The following is a 22849-nucleotide window of genomic DNA, read 5'->3' as shown; positions in this document are numbered from 1 at the left end:
TTTGGGACACAGCCCGCCTCTCAGTGTTTGGGTAGGGAAACCCCACGTCCACGCCACGGTGACGTAGCAGCTCCAGTGTGTGTGGCGGTGAAAACCCTACAGCTGCGTCCATCAACCAAACAAAGCACCTTTTAAGTCCGTCACGTATACACACTCACTCACACTCTCACACTCTCTCTCTCTCACACACACACACACACACACACACAGAGTCCAGTGCAGCCGGGAGCGAGGTGAGGCGGCATGCTTTGTGTCAACTCTTCTGTTTTTTAAGCTCATACTGAAATAGGCTTCATTACAGTTCACCATTGTGTCGCGCTTTCTTTATTATCAGTGTTATCAATAAGAGGTGCGGCTGCATTAACAGTAATAATCTCCACCTTCTGATGAACAATCATATAAATAATCCTAATTTCAATCTGTTTTGACAGCAGAATCCACCCTTAATCAATCCTATATAGCCTGATTGTTGTGCGTATTATTTGTTCCTGGTCAGTGTTGCATGGTGAACACATTTAAAGGACCATCCTGGAGGAGGTTGTAGTTGTAGCAGTATTTGATCAGTGTTTGAGGAATTGCAGGATGCTGATCTGGCGCTTTTGGTGCGCTTTTGGTGTGATGTTTTGTAGCAGAGCAGAAGGGGTTAAGGAGGTGTCGCCGCCGCCGCCGCCGCCGGTGTGAGCTCCAGCGCGCACTCAAACCTCTCCAAGCCCACTGACGCTCCACACGCGGTACCGCCTGGGTGGTGGATTCAACACAAGAAAGCGCTCAGAGAAGGAGAGTGGGGGGGGGGGGGGGGGGGGAAACCCTTCCAACCTGGAATTGTGGCAACATGAGTTTTGTTTGAGCGCTCATCCCGAGAGTTGTGCCTCCGATCCTAAATGTCACGAAGTAAGCGCGCTTGCAACACTTCATCCTGAACCGGAGAAAGGATATCAGCTTTTCTGTTTCTTTTTTAACACACACACAGACACGCACACACACACACACACACGCACACGCTAGGAGACGGAGGTGAACTGAGCAGGATAAGGCAAAGTGGAAGCGGCGGGGGGTTTCGGATGAGCGGGCGGCTCGCTTCCCCCCCGCGGCTCGCTGATGAAGTTGTCCGGGCGGCGTGGCGCTCTCCGCTCACCGTGTAGAGGTGCGTGAGGCTCGGCTTCAGCTCCGGAGACGCGCCGCATCCGGACCAGCGCATCAGGATGCCGGTGCGACGCGGACACGTGGCCCCCCAGAACACTTTCCTGGATACCATCATCAGGAAATTCGAAAGTCAGAGTAAGTTTAGGCTGTTTCTACAACTTCAGTGAATATATTCGTCTAAAAGGAAGATCTTTCAGGGCTTCTTCAAAAGGCGAGAGGGGCAGAACCCTCAAAAGTGCCTCCAGTAACCGTGTTAAAGAGGTTCTTGGAACACAAGTGGAACTATATTATTATTATTATTATTATTATTATTATTATTATTTGACATCAGTACTGCTGCTGCTACTACTATTAATTATTATTATTATTATTATTATTATTATAATAATAATAATAATAATAATGATAATAATAACAGTACCCATGTACTGTTCCTCTCCAGACTTCAGGAATATCTTATATTTTTATTTATACTGCCAGCCAGCAGCACTCTAGGTCTTGTTTTATTATTATTATTATTATTATTATTATTATTTTATTCTACATTACTACTACTACTACTACTAATAATAATAATAATAACAGTACCCATATGTTCCTCTCCAGACTACACTATTTGATACAGGGGTAACTTATCTTTTTATTTATAGTGCCAGCCAGCAGCACTCTAGGTCTTGGTTTATTATTATTATCATTATTATTATTAATATGCAATTTTTTAAATATTTTTATAATACCAAACAAATTCAGAGTATATGCACTACATCTTCCCCAATAATCAAACTCACATGTAACACTAACGTGAGCATAAGCATTACCTGAGTTCATACTGACCTGCCCACCATGTTTAATACAATAATTAGTAATTAATAATGAAAAAAAAGCTACACTTGGGACACATTAATAAATAATGTCATATCTTACTAAATAATGTAAAAAAGCAGAATTGATGATCTGTTTCAAATCAGAATGGAAGTGATTAGTGATTATTAATTCTAATTCCTGCCAATCAGTGCACTAAACTTGTGCCCCCCATCCCCCCCCCCCCCCTTTTTTTTTGAAAGAGATAGCATCATTAACATAACACAAATGCAGCACTTTCTAAACATACACTTTTAACTGGAGTGAGTCAGTATACTAAACTCAACATTTTGTGCTATATAAAGATCATTGAAACGGATGAGTAGAGATGAATGAAATGGAATGAGGAGTGGTGTCTGGCAGGGATGCTTTTCCAGGAGGGAAATTAGAAATAAGGATGTTTTACAGCACAGCAGGAATAGATATGATTTCAGTCGGTGATCAGTTATAGAACAGGCTGTCTGAAAGATCCGTTTAGGAAGATGTGGTGGATTTCTCCTCCTGTACACGTAGACAAATGAATTAAAATTACAGCATGGCCTTAGTGCTGAGAAATACTGGGTTAACACCTGCTGCTTTTACACCTCCTCTGCCTCCTGTAACAACAAACACTACCGCATGGACACATGTTTACTGCTGAAAGTCATAACTAATGCTAATGCATGCATGTCACAGATACGATCTTTTAGAACACTAAATTGTTCTAGTATTTTAGAGGAAGTTGACGTGAGGCTATTCAGTCTAGAACATACGTCCATCTGAGCAGGGTTGCCAGATTGTTTCTTTCTTTTTCTCTTTTTTAAAATCACATTCGGAAAGGACAGTATGGCTTGGGCTGGTAGATACTTTAAGTTACAATTTGACCTTCGTTAATTATGTTGAGTTTAAAAGGCTTGAAACAGTTAATACAAGAAAGTGGCCTAGTGCTCTCTTCAAACATTACAGCAAATCTGAGACTCCACAAATCCCAGTCTAGCTGAGTTACGAGTGACATCACAGGATTGAGCGTTCCCACTGCATAAACAGCACTGGTGTGAGTAATCCTGCAATAAACACCTCTCTCTCTCTCTCTGTGCCAGAAAAAAAATGTGAGGTGTGGAAAACGCCTCTGATGGTGTTTTTTTCATGGTGTGTTTTCCCTTGAATAGAAGTACCACTTCAACACGACATTCTGAGACTGTGTTAATACAATTCATTTGGGAGCTGCTTACTCCATGTGTTAAAATCTGCTATTACATTTATGACATATTAGATAGAGATGTACAGACAATTAAGAGCTTAAAGTCAGTCAACACAGTTTCAACTTTGTCCTTGGGAGCATCTGTGTTCTTGTCCCTGATATGGACTCGTACTATCAGGAACACTTGATAGTATCCTCAAGATAGTGACTATCCTCAGATAGTCAGTCTAGGGATTATTAACAAACTGATTTATTTTTAAATTCCCTTCAGTGGGCCAGTTTCTTCTCTATAAGGCCAGGGAATTTAAGGAGTTTCATATTTTATAGTCTCATTAGTACTTGTGTGGGTGATGTACTGTTTGTTATAGACATCTGTTGTACTGACCTGGGCCCTGTGCTGTATATTATTCTTCAGACTAAAGGAGAAAACTGATCCTAGGTCGGTGCATCTGCTTCAAGGTTCTTTTGTAGGACTTGAGAAAAAGCCTAGATGTGTGCTGCTTGTTTTATCCCAGTTTAAAACAACAGTCTGGGTCTCTATCATAGACGTGCTAGGATTACGCTTGGTATTTATTTATTTTTTTCAAATTGATCTTAAGCACACTTTCAGTTTTAATTATATTTTAAATGATTCATAATTAAAATATTAGTATGAACAGTACAAAACTAATGGGGATATGTGTTAATAGACTATGTTGCCTGTGTATAGGTAGTCTTATTTTATTTGATAGATTCTTGATAGATTTGTTTTTTCAGGTTTTGGATAAAACCTATCCAAAACCATCGTATGCTTGATATTCTCAAAAACAGCCTGGACTTCATGAAACATAAATTAGTCCAGCTAAATTGGACTCAGTGAAGTGAAATCTGATTGCTTCTGATTAGTATAGACATGCAAATAACATCTAAAAATACTTTACTGTCAGTACTAAATACTCATCTATATTTCAGAACTGCTTTATATTTGGTAATTTACAGTTAGCAGAGCTTTTAGACAAATGTATAATTCAAAATGGTTGCATGAAGTATGAAAAGATACAATGGCATCAAACAAATCAAGAAGTTTTCACATTTAACTTATGCTACAGGGTACTATCTAGTGAATTTTTAGAGTAACCCCGTTATAAACATTTGAGAGTCGACAACATGCACCGTACAGTATAGCAGCTAAGTTTTTCACGCATCTTTGTTCAACTGTGGAATTTTCAGCAAAATTTCTAGCCCAACTAAAAATATCAAGAAGTACACAAAAGACCTGAAAATAGACCCAAAAAAATGGCATTGAAAAAGGGAGACAAATATTTCTCAGCCTTTGTGTGGGAAACAAGATCACCATGGTGCACACGCATTTCTAGTGTACGGACATTAACCAGTCCACAATCCCCTTTTCCCTCTTCCAATCTTTGCAATATATTTTACAATAGAAATGGTTATGTACATCATAGACACACTGTATACACATGCACTTTGCCTTTGCTTAAATATATTAGACTTAATTCTGATTATGTGCTATAAAATAAGATCTTGGTGGTCACAAGTATTTTTAAACTAACTTAATTCTCAACACTGTTATTAACTGTCCTGTCCGCTGTTCCTCCTACACTGAAAATGTTCATAGCGCAAACATGGGGCAGCGTGATTCCTGCCCCAGTGGGTCTCTGTTAGTGCTTGTTGTAGCTCCCATTTTGACCCCTAGGTGCAATAATAACTGTATGGAACACTGAGCACACAGATTGTGCAACATCTAGAAAGGCGATCAAACCATCTGCTTGGAATATCTGTCAAATAGCAACTAGTATTTCAATTATTCATAATAAGTATTTCAACCGAATTCATAATATATGGAGCGGCGAATGAAGCCATTATGAAGATTATCATCGTTTGAACGGCTGATATACTCTATGTGGTGGGGCTCTGCTCCATCTGCCCCTATGGGCAAGCCGCCACCGCAAAGGCTATTGTTAACATTAAGATTAAGGCCAGCGTCAGTGTTTGGTCTGCTTTTATTTACAACTAATATGACATCACATGATATTAATTCACATCACCCTCATTTGTTTAAATTCTTATGAATTCCTATTCTTTGGGATGTACCAGAAACATAAATATTAGGACAGTATATATGAGGATGCTGATGGCTGTATCACTGAAAATATTGTTTAAGGGATTTATGGTGGATTTTAAAATTCCTCCATCCAATCCTGAATGGTTGCCATTTATAAAAACTGGAGTGATTAAAATGAATATGGAATGAGTAAAAGCTGTTCAAGGATTTTATAATAATAATTTAATTTAATTTAATAATAATAATAAATAATTTTATCAATTGACTGTCTCTACCTGAAATGATAAAATACTTATAGTCTCACCTTTGGGCACCTTAATACTGTACTATCAATTCCTGTAGATACATCACAAATTACATATATTGTATATCCTATTCTACCTCACAGTACACCCACGTGCTGCACTGTACCATTTCCATTACGTTGCTAGTTGATTTGTGTTCATATCAAGCTGATATAAAGCACCGTAAAGTATATTGTAAAGCATATAATCTCTAGTCTTGTGAAGAAGGGTGGCATCAGAAAATCAAGGATATACACTGCCAAATTCAGTGTTGATGTGACTGCATATTTCATGATGCATAATTAATTGAGCAGACATTATTCACTCTGTCATCGGCTCGTGGCGCTCCAGCGATCCTAGGACAGCTGCCAAATATTGATGGGTATCTTTTTATTTGCTTTGCCAGACACTGAGGAGCCGTGCCGATATTATGAAATGGCTTGTATTGCACATCAATTATTTATTGACACTTTATTAATGCATTGATAATGAATACTGTTAGTCTCATTGAGAATTAGTTTTTCACAGGAGTTTTTTTTTTTAGCACTGCAATAAATCTAGTTTGTCATTTAATCATTAATGGCGATAACAATGTGAAGTGTTTTGCTATCTGACCTTTTTTGCTTTCTTTTAGCTGCTTATTATATATTCTTTTCTTGCTTATACTTATTTTCTAATATGAAATTGTAATAGAAATTAGTAGTAGACTATAATTTAGAATGCACCTTTTAAATGCCAGTTTTATTGCAAGCAAAAAATAAATCCGTGCAATTCTAGATATCGATTTAACAGTAGCAATGCTTCCTTCCGGTTTTTGGTTGTCTTTTACCACACAATCCAAGCTGTGTGTGTTCCTCACACCTGTCACTGTCCTCTTAAATTTGTCCTCTAGTAAGAGAAACTGCCCCTCAACCCCCCACCACTCCCCAAAAAACTTATTTTTACACTACACCCTACTGGACTTTTGACCCCATTTGTGATCGATGCTTTAAACCCATCATACCACGCGTGACGTGTATCTCCAGGCACATGGTTATCACGTTAAAGCGTTCTCCGCAGGGCAACAGCTGGAGTGACCTGACTCCAATTAGATGTGTGTAGAGCGGCAGAACCAGGGGAGGATATTAAACACTGCACCATGTGCACAAACATACCCATCACCAGGGCAACTATTCAGGGCACAGATTCAGTACCTGCTTCCCGTGGGAGGGGGGCATCCTACAACACCGTCTTAACCGCCACATTCTCTTCACTACTTAGCAATGGATGTCTGCATTGAGACAGATGTGCTAGATGGTCGATTATATAGCAGTGCATTTCTGAAATGTTCAAAATCTTTAAAACACCTAGTGTATCTTATCTTCATTATCTCAGTTCATAGCTAAATTTATGGAAACAGACACACAAAAGCCATTTACATGCTTGCGACAGCAAGCTGTGAATGCAAAAGCTGCTTTACAAAGACCTTATATTACAAAGGCCAGTCATGTTGAATCCATGTAATATCATTGTTATTTTAAACAGGTTTAATAAAAATGAGAGAAATTATTTAAAGGAAATAAAGATTAAAAATGATATTCTACTGTATTCAATAAACCTTAAATACTTAATTTTTTATCTAAACAGTTCATGAGGGTTAATATTGCAGTATCTTTAATCCATCTCTTATCATTCATCTCAGTCTGTCTGCTTAAATGCATTTCTTCTGTTTCTCCATTTGCCTCTTTGTTTCAGTTTTTCTTGTTCCAAACACTCAGCTTTGTGTCTTTAATTGCTACAGAGTGTAATATTATTAGAGCTGGGAGGTGCAAGGAGACACGCAAAGACAGAGACGAGAGGCTAGGAGGTACTAAAACCCCCAGGCTCTGCACCTTTCTCCTTACTCTGATTAAAGGTGCTGTATTTTACATCTCTATAAAAAAGTAATGGCTCCCTCCACCTGCTTCTCTCTTGACTCTGCTGCTGCTTTGAGTTTGTGAACGTTTTAAATTCTGAGACTGTAGCTGGAACTCATTTGTGCAAGATAGGGCTATAAACTAATTGAACTATTTAAATTTTTATAATATACAGTACTGTGCAAAAGTCCTAGGCACATGCAAAGAAATGCTGTAGAGCAAAGATGCCTCCAAATATAATGATATTAAATGTTTCTTCATTAAAAAATACTATAAAGAGCAGTAAACAGTAATAAATGATGACCCTTTGCCTTAAAAAAATAAATAAATAAAAAATTTTAATGATACTGACTTGATAATGTAGAAGTCATAAAGTAAAAATCTATAATAAAGTTTGTACTAAAAAAATAGGATGTCTAAGACTTTTGCCCCATACTGTATGTATATTTGAATAAAATTCACATTTAAATGTTTAAGATTCTGTATTCTACTTTTAGTCACCTAACGTAAATCTAATAAAGCACATTTCCTTAAAGTTTTAGCTAAATTACCCTGGTGTTACTTGATGTACAAAAATGAGTCTGAATAAACATGTCATATGTACTTCTATGTATAACTTTTTTTAAAATCAAATATAAAAATCAGTGACTGCTGGTCATGCCGTTGATGGTACCACCTATACTACCTATTATTAACTAAGGTTTACTGTTCTGAAACAATTTTAGTTTAAGCCATATGGCATGAGGTCTGAGCATAGGTATAAAACTATTTTGCATACACATAAGTGCAAATGCACTCACTGAAAGACAGATTGAAAGCTGTTTTTCGAGTTCATAATCATGCTATGTCTCTTTCAAAAAGCTAGCATGGTAAAAAGAAAAGCTGTGCTTGCCATAAGCCATTTCTCTTTTTCAAACTACGCAAAACTTACAGTTCTTTCATTTGTCTCTTTGTGTAATGTACTTCGACTGGTCAATATTTACTTGGTTTATTTACTTCTAGTTTCTCCTCCAAAGGCATTTTGAAAAATCAGTGATCAAGAAAGTAATCCACCTTTATTATATGTGGTGTTGTATCGCATTACACATGTACCTTCTCGATCACTGCTGATGACGTGTTATGGAAGTGTCGTTCAAGCGGGCTTAAATAAATTAGCCCCAGTGGACACCAGATCAAGGAGATGGTTTGCTCTGTGTAATCATATCTATAATCTACAGTCTGGACTAGAAAGAAATAAGTTCAAGCCTCTATACTATTAAATATAATTTTAGTTACGAACACTGGTGGTGCAGTTATTCTCGGTTCCACAAAAGTAGAAAATAATCCACTTTAAATTATTTGTTAAAGTAAGACAATTTATACCAGCCTAGCTTGCAAAATACGTTTATTAAAAAAATTATAATACATGTAAGAAGTTAGCAAGTCAGGCTGGAGTCAGTCTCTGTCAATCAGTCTGAATCTCAGATGGTATTGTATTGGCATGTAGTGTATGTATATATGTAATGCCTTTAAGTTGAACCCTGTATGCTGAACATATATTGTGAATAGGAAGCCAATTGGATTTATTAAAGTTATTCCTGTGTGAAGACAAAAAAAAAAAAAAAGGTTTATGATAAAATAATATTGCCTTATCATACTTTTCTTTCTTTTCTGTTTAAGAAAACAACAGTTTTCACCTTCCAGAGTTGAAGGTGTATGAACACTCAGGCTTTGATTTAAAGAGTGATAATTTGTGTGTACAATTGCCTATGCAGATCGTGGGCATGTAATTGAAAACCGAGATCAGAGATGTGGACATGCAGCAAATACCTAATATTAAAACATTATAATAGCCTTTTTAAGTCATAATAATATTAAAGAACTCATTATGTAGAGAAACTGCAACATAACTTCTATAAAGTTTGCTAAATTAATGGTTTTATTTTGTCTTGAAGTGGTGGAAACAGGGTTACACAAATTTAATACCTGCCCTTCGGTCACATTAATTCATCTCCACAATCGCCTTTATTGCAGAGGCTAAATAAATTTATTGGCCTTGATGCCACCATGTGTTTTGCAACTTGAGGAAGAAATGCCCTGAATTTCATATTCATAAAGGCAAACATGCAAAACAGACAATACATGCTATTGTGCTCATGTGAAAGACACAATTCAAATGCATATTCAAATGCATTTGAATGCTAAATATTTACGTAATTAAAATTTGAATGCACAGAGACAGAGCGACAAGATACAGCTGATCTGAGGTTCACTGTCATGTTGTATAAATTAGTTCCACACCCACAAGAGACATCATTTGCGATCACATACGCAACATACTACTTGTGACGCGAGTGACTTATTGCTTGTTAGTATGACACATGATTATCGTTCTACTATTAATGCAGTTATCATATATATCTGTCTACACTGTATGCATGTTCTTTTTTATATACTGTAAGTAACTGTATGTCTGTATCTATATTCCTTCTACTTCCACCATGCATTGCGTGTGGGTCTGTGTTTGCAGGCTCAGGTTTGCAACATACTACATGTATAAAGAAAGTTTCGTCAGGGACAGCGTATGTGTTGTCATGATGTGTGTTGTATTTCACATGCTATTTTAGCCAGCATCTGCAGGTTGCTCTCTCCATGTGCAGCTAAAATGAACATATTACTCAACACCTGCTTAACACAAACATAAAAACAGCTGCTCCAATCATTGCTTTTCACCTTTGTCTTACTGTAAGCTACACACTGGTTTGCCTTTTGTATTTCCTCTTCACTCATGTGTTCTTAGCATGGAGGAGACAGATGTAGCTGATGTTTCCCTGATGTAGCTGAAAAAAAGACAGTGACAAACCTGCTTCTATTCAAATGCACTTTAAACTGGATGAGTCACACTCGATAGCATGTTATTGTCTCGTTCTCCCCGACTAAACTCAGGGCATGAATGAAATGCCACATTATCTATAAAGATTATAGGCGATAGGATGTGCTAAACAGTTACAGTAACAGCAAAGGCTTTTCGATCAGCTAATAGGAGCTAAATGGGAGTCGGGATTAGCAAGTGATTTTAGCCGCAGGTTTTAGCTGTGAGCTTTCCTAAGCTCATTTTTGACGTGTTTGGGTTAGACAAACTCCTGCTGTCATGGAGCTGAAAGTAAGACGACAATTCTGGCAGATGCCTAGGTTAATTATAGAGCTTCAAGTGTCTCATTACATTGCTGCTGATGGTCCCTCTTTTGCTTCATGTCACCAACACACACCTCTTTGTCTTGCCTTTGTCACTCTTTATCACCCCCTCTAGTCAATTCGATGAATCGTTTTAGCCTGTAGCTTCCCCTCTCTCCACCCTCTCACTCGCACACAAATATACTTTGTCTTATGCTACCTACCACTTAACCAGTCCACTGCCTGTTCTTCTTAAAAGCCCTTCCCTTTCTGCACTGCTTCCTGCTATCACTGCCTATCAGTTTTTCTACCCATTTAGCATGCTATCAATGCTAAGTAAGGTATAAAACACAATTGGGTGTGCTGTCTCGGGAAAATAATCAATGATTTGTTCTAGTGACACGAAACAGGGTTACTGTTACCACCTAGAGCTGATTAGTTTCCAATAACAGCACATCCTCAAGTCTGTTACTTCTCTTGTACCTCAGTAATTTGATTGTATGATTACAATCAAATGATTATAATGATTATAATCTTGAATGACAAATCACACTTAGAGCTATTTCTAGTTATATTTCTGCACTGCGTACTGCTATCACTGCCTATCAGTTTTTCTACCCATTTAGAATGCTGTCAATGCTATGTAAGGTCTAAAACACGATGGGGTGTGCTGTCTCAGGAAAATAATCAATGATGTGGTCTAGTGATGCGAAGCAGAGTTACTGTTACTCCTCTTACTGGAGTCTGTTACTCCTCTTGTAGCACAGTAATTTGATTGTATGATTACACAATCAAATTATTATCATGATTATAATTTTGAATGACACATCACACTTGTAACTATTTATAGTTATATTTAAGTTATTATATAATTATATGTTATGGAACGTCTGCAAGACAACTATGTTCCCTCTTATCACATTGTAGCAGCTATAAACAGTTGTTCCTTCACTAGCTTCTCTTTTTTCTCTCTCATCAAGTTAATAAGACATTAAAGAGAGTCTCCAGTGTAATCTTGTCATGTTAACAAGAAACTGGAAAAACTTACTGTCTGTTACAAAGCAGTGACACTGGACACTCCTTCCAGTAATAGAAAGCTTCACCATATCAGTGATTATATGTCTTGGTGAAATAATTTTTTTTTTAGCTCTGTTTGTTATTTGACTGTGGAGCATCTACCATACAAATCCCTGTGAATTAGCTGTTACTATAGAAACAATATATACTCATAACATGCACATTAATATAAACGTGGCTTGAATCACAGCCAGCACTATTGTTAGATCTGCTGTTGTAGAATATTAATCAACACTTTCTGATATGAGAATACAAAAGCACTGTGGTATAATGTACTCTAAACCACTGCACTTATAATATACAACTTATATTTTGGTTCTCCTAGTGATGGAACAAGTAAAAAAAAATCAAATAAACTATGTTCTTTATGTAAACATCTAATCAATTAGTAAGATACTTGTTTTTTTTCTTTTGATGCATTCTTTTAAAACTCGTAAGTAAAATAAGCATGTAGTTTATTTTATGTTAAAATGTGAGTCCACTTGTTGGTCTGAAGTAATGACAGCGAAATGTAATAAAAAACTCTACAGTATCATATAACGAGATGATGTTAATTTATGCATGCCGTGTTAATCTAAACTTGTGTTGTACAGTGCAAGTAATTTGGGATGAGGTATAATTTGGAGGGGCTAAAAAATATGTTTATGTGAAGACGAGTTAAAGATGTCAGCTTTATATGAATTCTGTATCACTGAAGAAATGTCAAAATATAATTGCTAACTAACAATGAGAAAACATATATACAAAAGTACTGTATTGCTGTATGCTGTATTTATTCAATCATTTGCCCAGATTTGGCACTTGCGAGCTTAAAAAAGAAATGATATGTGTTCATGTGTTATTTTATTGTAATTGATTACATGGTTTGATTATGTGACAAGCTTGTGAAACACAATTGTGCTTATCACTCGTTCCTACCTTAATATACTAGTAGGCATATTATTTCTTCATATATAAAAAAAAAAATCACATGAATTTGTCATATTATGATACATAGCCCTTACTTTTCACATCAGTGTTTGGTGTTAGAGTGGGATGATGCAATAGTTTTCATACTGGCAGACCCTCTAAATTTGACTAAAGCCTTCTGTTGAGTCATAAAAGTGCCAAACCCTGTAGCCTTGCCACAATTTCCCAGGCAAAAAGTGTATATGAAAATAATGTCTGCACCTATATGTTTCATGTCACAGTTTTGTCAATGTCACTACCACTGTCTAGACTGATTTGCATAGAAAACACTGTGACCATCCCATGATGCTAGCGTGTATAACTCAGCTGGGACTGTTCATATGTGCTTAGTGTATTAGCCTATGTTTATCTGAGAGAGATAGAGCAGTAAGAATAGATCAGAGGCAGTAGTGCCTGTGTGAGTAGCCTCCAGCTCTGTATTCTCCACTTAAACTCTCACCTTTCCACTGAGACTCCCTGTAGACCATTTCAGGCTTTGTCATTTGCACAAGGCTCGGCCCTCAGTTACGGCCCCAGTCCTGCCGAGTTTCAAAGGCCATTAGACCCCTTTTGTAAAAGCGCTGAGGCTAAAATGTCACTGACACTTCTAAGGGAGTACAGGTGCCCAAAGGGAGAATATTTTAATAGATATCAGCCCACATCACACTCCTGCACTGGACAACTCTGCTAATCTCTTGTAGTGGTATCAGTAATTCTGTATGGTCTTATTAGTGTGTATTAGAGCTGTCAAATTCCTTTAAAAATTGTCTTAGAATTTGAATAGCTTAAAGGATATAGGGGTGGCACAGTATGGAAATTTGCCACCACACAACTCCAGGGCCTTCGGTTTGATCCTGAGATCAGGTTACAGTCTGTGTGGACTTTCAGTGTTCTCCCTATGTCTGCGTAGTTTTCCTCCAGGTTCTCTGGTTTCCTCTCACCTCCTAAAAAACATGTTAATAGGTAGATTGGCTTCGCTAAAATCGCCTCTAGGTGTAAATGTGTGCGAACATGGTGCTCTGTGATGAATTGGCATCCCATCCATGTGTACTCCTGCCTTTTGTCCCATCCATGTGTATTCCCTGCCCCGTGTTCTCAAGACAGGCTCCAGATCCACCACAATCCTGACCAGAGTAAAACAGATTAAAGCAGTTACTCAAGATGAATGAACGAACGAAACATATAGCAGTGAAATGGATTCAAATATATAAACATCTATAATTTTATACTGACATAGACAGTAGTGGCTCATTAGTTAAAACTAAGAGTCCAAATCCTGACATCACTAAGCTTCCATTGTTGAACCCCTAGTGCATGACCTTTAACCTTCTGCTCTGGATTAAAGCATTTACCAAAAAAATCAGTGTAAATGTACACACTTTGTTTGTACTGAAGGTGAAAATGGTATCATTTTCATTCAGTTTTTACACATCAGGATTCATATAAAATGTAATCTTCTGCCATATACATAATGAGTGACAAATTAAAGGAAAAAACGAGTGGTTCTGTTATGCTGTGAAGGGTATTTCGCTGGCATGGTTATCCCTTTAGAGGGGCAGATCACTGCAAATCAGCACAGTTTCAGGAAAAATAAGATTAATTAATGAATAGTGTCATATCTCCGGGGTTGTGGGTTCGATTCCCACCTCCGCCCTGTGTGTGCGGAGCATGCATTTTCTCCCCGTGCCTCAGGGGTTTCCTCCCCCGGTCCAAAAACATGCATTGTAGGCTAATTGTCATAGCTACATTGTACGTAGTGTGTGAATGGGTGTGTGAGTGTGTGCGCGATTGTGTCCTGTGATGGGTTGGCACCCTATCCAGGGTGTCCCCTGCCTTGTGTAAGTCACCTAGGATAGGCTCCAAGATTCCCGCAACCCTGTGTAGGATAATTGGTACAGAAGATAGATAGATGGTTGGATGGTGTTCAATAGATTTTGAGTGTATTTATAATGCACACAACTTGAATTAAAGTATGAATGAAAGAAGGCCATATTGTGGTTACATCGAATTGTGAAACAGTGGCACTGGAATTCATACTGCTCCTTGCTCGAGTTAATAATGCGTAAGAAAAAAAGAAGTTCCAGATTAGCATCGTGCATAATTGTCATCAAAAGTTACATCGCTTAAGTCTATATTTACATCAGATATCTGAATACCAGTTTTGGTAGTAACTCCGCATTGATTCGGATTCCACTCTTTTTTGTGATCAAATTTTTTTTATTATTAATTTTCAACTTGTTACAGGTAAACTCACCGAAACTGTCAAAAAAACCACAGACTACAGTAGCAACAGCATTAACTCAGCTCTGAATACAACCCTCTATGCTCATAAGAATGCCATTTGGGATTCAGCCACAGAAGAAAGTGACTCTAGCCGGTGCCTTTTGGAATTTTTTTGTACATACTGTACATGTAATATCACTTTTAGGACATTTATTTGTATAATAGAAACTTGAAATCTAATTTAAGTTAATTCAGAACTTATTTCCAACATGACTCAAGTGACTCAGAGATCATCTGGCAAAAAAAGGTTCAGGAATCTCATGTTTTGTTTTATGTTTTAGTTTTATGTAAGGGGACTAAAGACAGAACAGCAGAATGTGGATTCTTAAACATTTGAATGGGTGAATTTTGCTTTGATTACATAAATATTTTGAACATTTTAATAGCATTGAAACAGTGAAATTCATTCTGACAGTTTTTCTGTGCAGTTATTGAAAGGCGTTGATTTTCTGTCCTCTAGAGTAAAGTGTTGTAAAGTGTTCAATCAGCATTTACAGAGCTGTGTGAACACTTGTTTCAGTTTTCCTCACCCAGGAGGATCCCTTCCTTCCTTCTTCCCTAACCCTAACCCTGTTCCATCCTTCATTCATTCATTCATTCATTCATTCATTCAGGTGGCTGGATCCTTTTCATTTCATACCTAGTCTGTAAAGTGAGAAGAAATGTGATGTGATCTATAAAACACCCAGCTGTATAGAGTCATCAGTTCCAAAAGTGAGTCATCCATTCCAAAAGTAAGCTGATATTAGTGAAACATTATGCACAATGCTGAGCCTGTCTGCTTTTCCCTGTTTGTGGTTAATATTACACATTGGCTCCATCTATGCAGAAATGGGAGTCCATTCGGATGTTTTTCCTGATCATGCTAGCCTTTCCTTTCCATTACTGGTATGCATTAGTCCAGATTTATGGACCACTGAGATGGAAGGCCTCCAGTAGTGTCTCTGAAGCTGGCCGTTAATGATCCTGCAGCCACACACACTCCTGTGATTCTACAATCACAGCTCAGCTCTCCCATGGCCATCAGTTCAGGCAGAATAGATGGATGAGAATCTATGATCTTCACTCAGAAAGTGATCGGCTGTACACACCCCAGAGGAAAAAGCATATGCTATATATAAGGTTTATATATTTTTATATGTATTATATACTAATAGATCTGTGCAATGTTATTGTAATTAATTTGCCACTAATGCACAGACTACTGGCTTACCAGGAAAGGCTTGTTTTTGTATTATTAAGTAATAGAGCATAAAGTCTTATTACGAGATTTAAGAGTCTTAATAGTTAATGTTCTCAGTTTGGTCTCTTCTTCACTGTCTGTGTTTCTTTTCTAGTTTCATCAATCTTGGAAAGTGTGTATGAGGATGAGTAAGTGGCGAGGGAGGGAAAGAAGAGAGATGGCGTATTTTGGTGTCGTGTTGTGTCTGGTAGATCTTTGTACCTCAGTAGGAAACAGCTGGTACAGCAGGGCCTTGAGGCCTCGGCGTGTTGCTGTTGTTCCTCTGTTGTTCTAAAGCAGGGTGGCAGAGCAGGTGTGCCAAAGCACCACTGATGAGGAAAACAGACACTGAGAACAGACGCACCACACAAGAGCAGAGGGAATCCATCTGTCCAACTTCCTATATTCTCCCTCCAAGACACAAAGCTGCATCAGCTCTTTTTCACTGCACAAATCTCAGAAAACTGGCATTGTGTCTTTTCCATCAGCTGCTGGTCCAATATCAAGGGATCCAGCTGGATGATTTTTGATACCTGTTCATGACTGGTACCAACAAAAAGTAACGATACATAGCTTTAGCAGCACTGTTTTTACTATTCAGTTATTTAATTATTCTATTATAGCATGAGAAAGAGCACTGTTGTACTGAATATCAGCATTCAGCCATAGGCACAAGGCCGCAGGTAATCAGTATATTCAATACAACAGTATGATTACAAGTATGATATTGCTTTTATACCACAGTTCTATAAATAAGAAATTAATATAGAGTAACTGATATTTCAGACACAATATGGAAATTTTGTTTATTTTTGCTCTGTCAACAAAAATAGTTCCCAAAGAAGCCACAGCTGGATAGAGTGTTGCGTGTTGCCATGCACAGACTGACTGACAGCCCATATTAAATGTAGAAATGGTTTCAGTTACACACAGTAACGGAGTGATACAAACAGTGAAATGCACTAAATGGCCAAAAGTTGGACACAAAGCGAGGTCCATGAAGACATGGTTTGCTGAGGTTGGTAACTCGAGGTAACTCGAGTGTCCTGCATAAAACCCTGTCCTCAACCCCACTGAACACATTTGGGATGAACTGGAATGCAGACTGCACCCCAGACCTCCTCGATTGACATCAGTACCTGACCTCGCTAATGTTCTTGTGGCTGAATGAGCATAAATCCCCACAGCCACGCTCCAAAATCTAGTGGACAGCCTTCCCAGAAGAATGGAGGTTATTATAACAACAAAGGGAGAATAAATCTGGAATAGGATGTTGCAAAAAAGCACATATGGGTATGATGTTCAGGTGTCCACTAACTTTTGGCCATATAATGTATCATCACCCTTGGAATGCTGTGTGTCTGATCAAATTAATGGACTGGACAAACAAACAAATAAAAACAGAATGGTTTGGTCTGATGTTTATGTTTTGGTGATATGTTTTATGCTACTGTTTCATTTCATTTCTCAATTTTATTTTCTCAAAAAACATCAATTGCATCAAAAAGGGACTTTCACATGTGAAATTTTACTATTCATGCTATTTCTTCAAGTGTTCACATATTCAAATGAAATCCTAAAAAAAAGGTTATGAAGATTATATAAACATGCTTCTGTGGCTGAGTGGAGGACCAGCAGGACACCTTGGTCACTTGTGTTGCCAAGAATAGGCAAAGGATGAGCATGACGTAGCAAGGACCTTTTATAGGCTCCCCCACATGGAGTCAAGGTCACAGCATGACACTTTTGTTATTTGTACTTAGCAAGGAAACGACACACAGGAATACTTCACTGGAACTGAAGGAAACCACTCTGGTGGTCCAGAATGTAAGAAAGAAGAACATTAAAGTATCAGCATGAACAATGACTTTTACAGCGCAAATGCAGCAAGAGCAAACAGAAACATTTTCCTTTTTTTGACCATAGTATATGATTCTATTTTCTCAAAAGCAAATCATGTTTTCAAAAAGAAAATCATGTCAACCATTGACAAACATAACTTAAAATTAAAAAAGGCCTTTTGTCAGGTTAGAACATAAAAACAAAACAAAATAAAAAAAAACTAGAACAAAATAACTGACAAAAAGGCTTGTTTCCAAAGTTTTTTTTTCTTCTTCTTCCATATTAAACTTAAAAATGTGTTGTTGCACACTAAGAATGATACAGTTGCTTTCACTGTCATTATTGTGATGCCTCTCAATCTGATAAACTACAACTAGGATCCTTAAATAAAAGAAAACGCTGTAGTGAGATCTAAATTGCCGGAGTAATAATCAAAACAGTGCAAAGTAACCTCGTGCTCTTTTCACAGGTCTCTCCTGTGATGCTGAGCTTGCCTGAAGCCACACCATGAAAATGCTTAACGAGATAAACAACTCATTTACAATCTTCACAACTGCCCCTGATGTTCATCTGTGTCGCTTGCTTCTCTCAAACTTTTTTGTTTTTCTTTTCGTTCTGTCCCAATTAACCACTGAATCATTTGAGCAGCACACAGCCTACTCTATAGCCCTGCACGCGCAGAAGCTACACTTTCTATTCAGAAACATCCCGAGTGATAAATATCAGCAAGCGGTAATTACGGAGTGAAGTTTTAGTGGGACGTTCGGGTCAGGGCCTTGCTTTTCTTCACAGTGTCATCCTTGAGAAAGATCTATCGCTGCCAGGATTGGCAAGGACTCCCAAATACGGAATGGAAATTACAAATGTGTTGGGTTGTTAAGCTGCGGAGGGAAAAGGTTGTGGAGGCTGACAGTGGTGGGCTACAGCAATCAGTGGTCCAGTCACACTTTAGAGTAATGGCTTTCTCAGAGGCGTTTAAGTAAACTCAGCCTAGAATAGTCTCAGAAGTTGTGATAATTACTTTATTATATAGAGTACATGTTTTTATGCTTTATAAATAGCCAGAAAAACCTTGACCAGGTAGTATTAATAATATTTTTGAGACAATTTTTGTATGTGTGTTTGTCCGTGTGGAGTACTTGTATTTCTGCCTTAAGGAAGCAAATGTGTAATACACTGTATTACAGATACCTCACTGTCTCTGTCACATTATTCCTCTTCTCTTACATTAATACTCCACACACTGCAATATCACGCTTACCGCCTCCTTTCACATTCACCTCACACACATATTGCTGCATGACTAAACTGTGAAAAAGGTGGGCAGAATAAGCTAAATAACCTCAGTCCTAAAGCTAACGTAATATTTTATTGTTTTTTTGACTTTCTCGATGCACGTTCAATGCAGAAACTACTGGTTTCTCAAACCAGAGCAATAAATACATCATGTCCCACTGTCCCGGGTCAGCTTGACCAAGACTCAACCTGACCAAGACTCAACCTGACCACGGCACAACCTGACCACGGCACAACCTGACCACGGCACAACCTGACCACGACTCAGCCTGACCATGACTCAGCCTGACCACGACTCTACCCGAGCACGACAGAAAAACAGTTTTATGACTCAGACAGCTGTGGGCTTTTTAAGATTAAAAAAATTCTAATTGTTCCTTCACCCAAAAAACACAGTTTTGTAATTTTTTTCAAGCTGTGAAATGATTCTGAACTATCAGGACAGAACACTTAGTCTGGTTGAAAAGATAATTCATAATCCACCTAGATCTACCATTTCAACATGAGGAAAGTTAATGTCAATGAGAGAAAATTACCCTGCTTGAAAATATTTTTAGGTAGTTTTCTCTCTGGCATGTCTAATGTTATCCCAACTTATTGGAAGAATGAGACTTTAGATAATTGTAGTGCTGACTGGAGTCCCTCATCACTTCCCCTACCAAATGCATCTTCAGAAGTATTTTAATGGTATAAATATAGTTGACAGTTTGTAAAAGGAAGGTTGAACAATTGTTTTTAACTTTCTTTTTTAATTTTTTAACTGTATTTTTAATGCGCTTCCAAAACCAGGGTGACCCCTTGTATGCTTTACCCATCGGCCTTATAGCTTGGTATGGTATCCTGGAAGTCAAAAGCAAAAATCAACTGAATTATGTGACGAAAGTAGCTAGCAAGATTTTTGGTGAGCAGCAACATAATGGTGAGTAGCATCTTTAAAGCAAGAGCTGTTAACAAGCAAAAAGGAAAAAAAGGAAGCAATACCCATCATCGGACATAAACACTTTTTTGTGGCATGCGCAATGAACTCGCTTGCACATTTTGTCATTTTTCTCATTATTTATTTGCCATGTGCATGTTTTATATTTTATTTTCTGTTTATTATTATTTAAGTTGTTCTCTTTAGTGTTTGTCCCAGAAGCCATTATTTGATTGTCTAGTTTTGTCCTTCCTGTTTTACCATCCTGTAAGCCGAATTTCCATGTAGGCAATGAATGACACGCGAAGGACAAAGTGAACTGAACTGTGCAGTAAGACAATATGTAATTGATACTGCAATAAATTACATCACAGTGTGTCATGGGTATTTTCAGTATTTTTATTGATCATCATTGACCGACTCTATTGTTAGCCACAGAAACTGTCCAATTGTTTATTTTTATAAAGTCTATTTTTGCACCAGGTTTATTTTTCACTTACTTGTTATTAAAATTTAAAATTATTTAAAAAGTATTTATTTTGGTATATGTTAAATAGGAATGCTATTAAAAGGACATTTTTGTGGAACCGGTGTTTTGAAAACTGCAAATTTGAGTGAATATTGTGATACCTATAGTGTATAGTGATTTTTTTCCGCCATATCACCCATCCCAAATTTATTTTATTTTTTAATGTTAACCGTCTGTGAACACTACAATGCATGCGCGTCTGAACTAGTTTGAGTCAGTAACTGGCTCTAACATTGTATTTTGTTTATGTAATTATGGCATGCAGTAGTCCCTAAGGGAGTAAAGGAGAGAGAGAGAGAGAGAGAGAGAGAGAGAGAGAACAGTTAGACTGTCTATCAGCTAAACTTTAACTACTTCAGTGGGTTTCTGCACATCATCATATAAACGGTTTGGATAAGAATGATATGGATTCATGCACGCATGCACAGCCTGTACTCCTCGTGTGTGAGGAAATTGAACTTCTGATTTGAACAGTTCAGTGAGTGCTGATGTCTCGTATCTTTGCGAGGTGTGGAATGGAAAGCTACAAAACTAAAGGCTGTAGATGACGCTCTCCAGGCCTCAAAGTCATGTCATGAGTCAGGCCTGTTACTGTAGTGGAGAGTTATAATGTGCCACCCAGAGGAAGCTTTCTGCAGCCTGACTGAGACTTGGCTCGGGAATGAAGCACCTTCTGTGGGAGCTGGCACTGCTGCCAGAGTGATAGGGGAAATGGAGAAGGGTTATGTGAAGGACAGTGGGCATATGTGTGAAGGTACAAATGTGTGTGTGTATGTGGTGTGTGCATATACTATATATATATATATATATGTGTATATATATATATATATATATATATATATATATATATATATATATATATATACACACATAATGTATATACACACACACAGTATATAAGCATAAGGAACTGAGCTGCTTTGATAAGGGCCAAATTGTAAGGGCTAGACGACTGGGTCAGAGCATCTCCAAAATGGCAGGTCTTGTGCGGTGTCCCTGGTATGCAGTGGTTAGTACCTACCAAAAGTGGTCCAAACGTGCCTAAGGGTCATTGATACACGTGGGGAGTGAAGCCTAGCCTGTCAGTTTTAAATTATTTCAATGAGAGGCAAAGGCAGATGCAAGTGCAGATTTTATTGAAAAAAGTATAACACAAACAACCAAAACTGTGAAACAAGAACCATAAAGGTAAGCACTGGATATAAAGCAAAAACAGGCAGAATTAGTTTGGGTAAACATTATAGGACTTACATGACATATTTTTAGACATTTTTCCTAAATGATAATCTTAAATTTTCATATCAGTGGATATCAGTTCAGTGGATATGGGTCCTGGGCTGTCAGATGAGATGTCTCTCAGCTGATCAGCAGGAGACATGAAGTCCAGACAATCCTCCTCCGCATGGCTGAATGGTGGCGCGATGTCCAAGGCAGAGCACGAGCGTGGCGCGATGGCCATCACAAAGCCAGAAGGGGGAGCATCATACACTGAAAAGCAGGGGGAAGCAGAGACGTCTTTAGTCGAGCAGGGGGGCAGAGCGATGTCCTCAGCAGAGAAAAGAAGCAGAGTGACGTCCTCAGCCGAGCAGGCGGGCAGAGTGATGTCCTCAGCAGAGCGACATCCGAAGTGGAGCCAGGTGGTGTAGTGACGTCTGGAGCGGAGCAGGGAGATGGACTGATGCCCATGGCGAGACAGTGAGCCTTAATGGTGTCCTTTGCAGGGCAGAGGGGCTGGGGGACGTCCTCAGTGGAGCAAGGAGGCAGAGCGATGTCCTCAGTGGATCAAGGAGGCAGAGTGACATCCGAAGTGGGGCAGGGAGGTGGTAGTTGGGTCGGTAGCCCCTCCTCAAAAAATTTCTTGAGGGGGTGCGTGGCGTGGAGCCACTTCTGAGTGGCTCTGACCCAACTTCCCTTCCCCTGTTGCTCCCACAGCAGGCGGTTTCTCTCAAGGAGGGCTTCCAGGACAGTGAAAAAATCTGCCACATCCATGTTTTAGATGTCAGGAATGGGAGGCAAAGGCGGATGCAAGTGCAGATTTTACTGAAAAAAGTATAACACAAACAACCAAAACTGTGAAACAAGAACCATAAACATAAACACTGGATGTTAAGCAAAAACAGCAGGCTATGATCAAGGCTGTGGAACACATGACAAC

The 22849-nt window shown here is 38.3% G+C and overlaps 1 protein-coding gene across 2 annotated transcripts in view; it reads left to right on the top strand.

The window, feature by feature from the left end:
- The first annotated feature begins 94 nt into the window (after positions 1 to 94).
- kcnh2b (potassium voltage-gated channel, subfamily H (eag-related), member 2b) overlaps positions 95 to 22849 on the top strand; it is a 208998-nt gene continuing 186243 nt past the window's right edge. Inside the window, exons 1-2 of one of the 2 annotated variants that reach the window (XM_026913593.3) lie at positions 95 to 233; positions 630 to 1278. In XM_026913593.3, the coding sequence (XP_026769394.2) occupies positions 1203 to 1278 (76 nt within the window). In that variant the 5' untranslated portion in view covers positions 95 to 233; positions 630 to 1202. The remainder of the gene's footprint in view (positions 234 to 629; positions 1279 to 22849) is intronic. The other variant, XM_034306610.2, reaches the window with a different exon arrangement.

The sequence above is a fragment of the Pangasianodon hypophthalmus genome, chromosome 1 (assembly GCF_027358585.1).
Source record: "Pangasianodon hypophthalmus isolate fPanHyp1 chromosome 1, fPanHyp1.pri, whole genome shotgun sequence".
In the NCBI taxonomy this organism is placed as follows: Eukaryota; Metazoa; Chordata; class Actinopteri; order Siluriformes; family Pangasiidae; genus Pangasianodon; species Pangasianodon hypophthalmus.
This window is presented reverse-complemented; position numbering and strand designations above follow the sequence as displayed.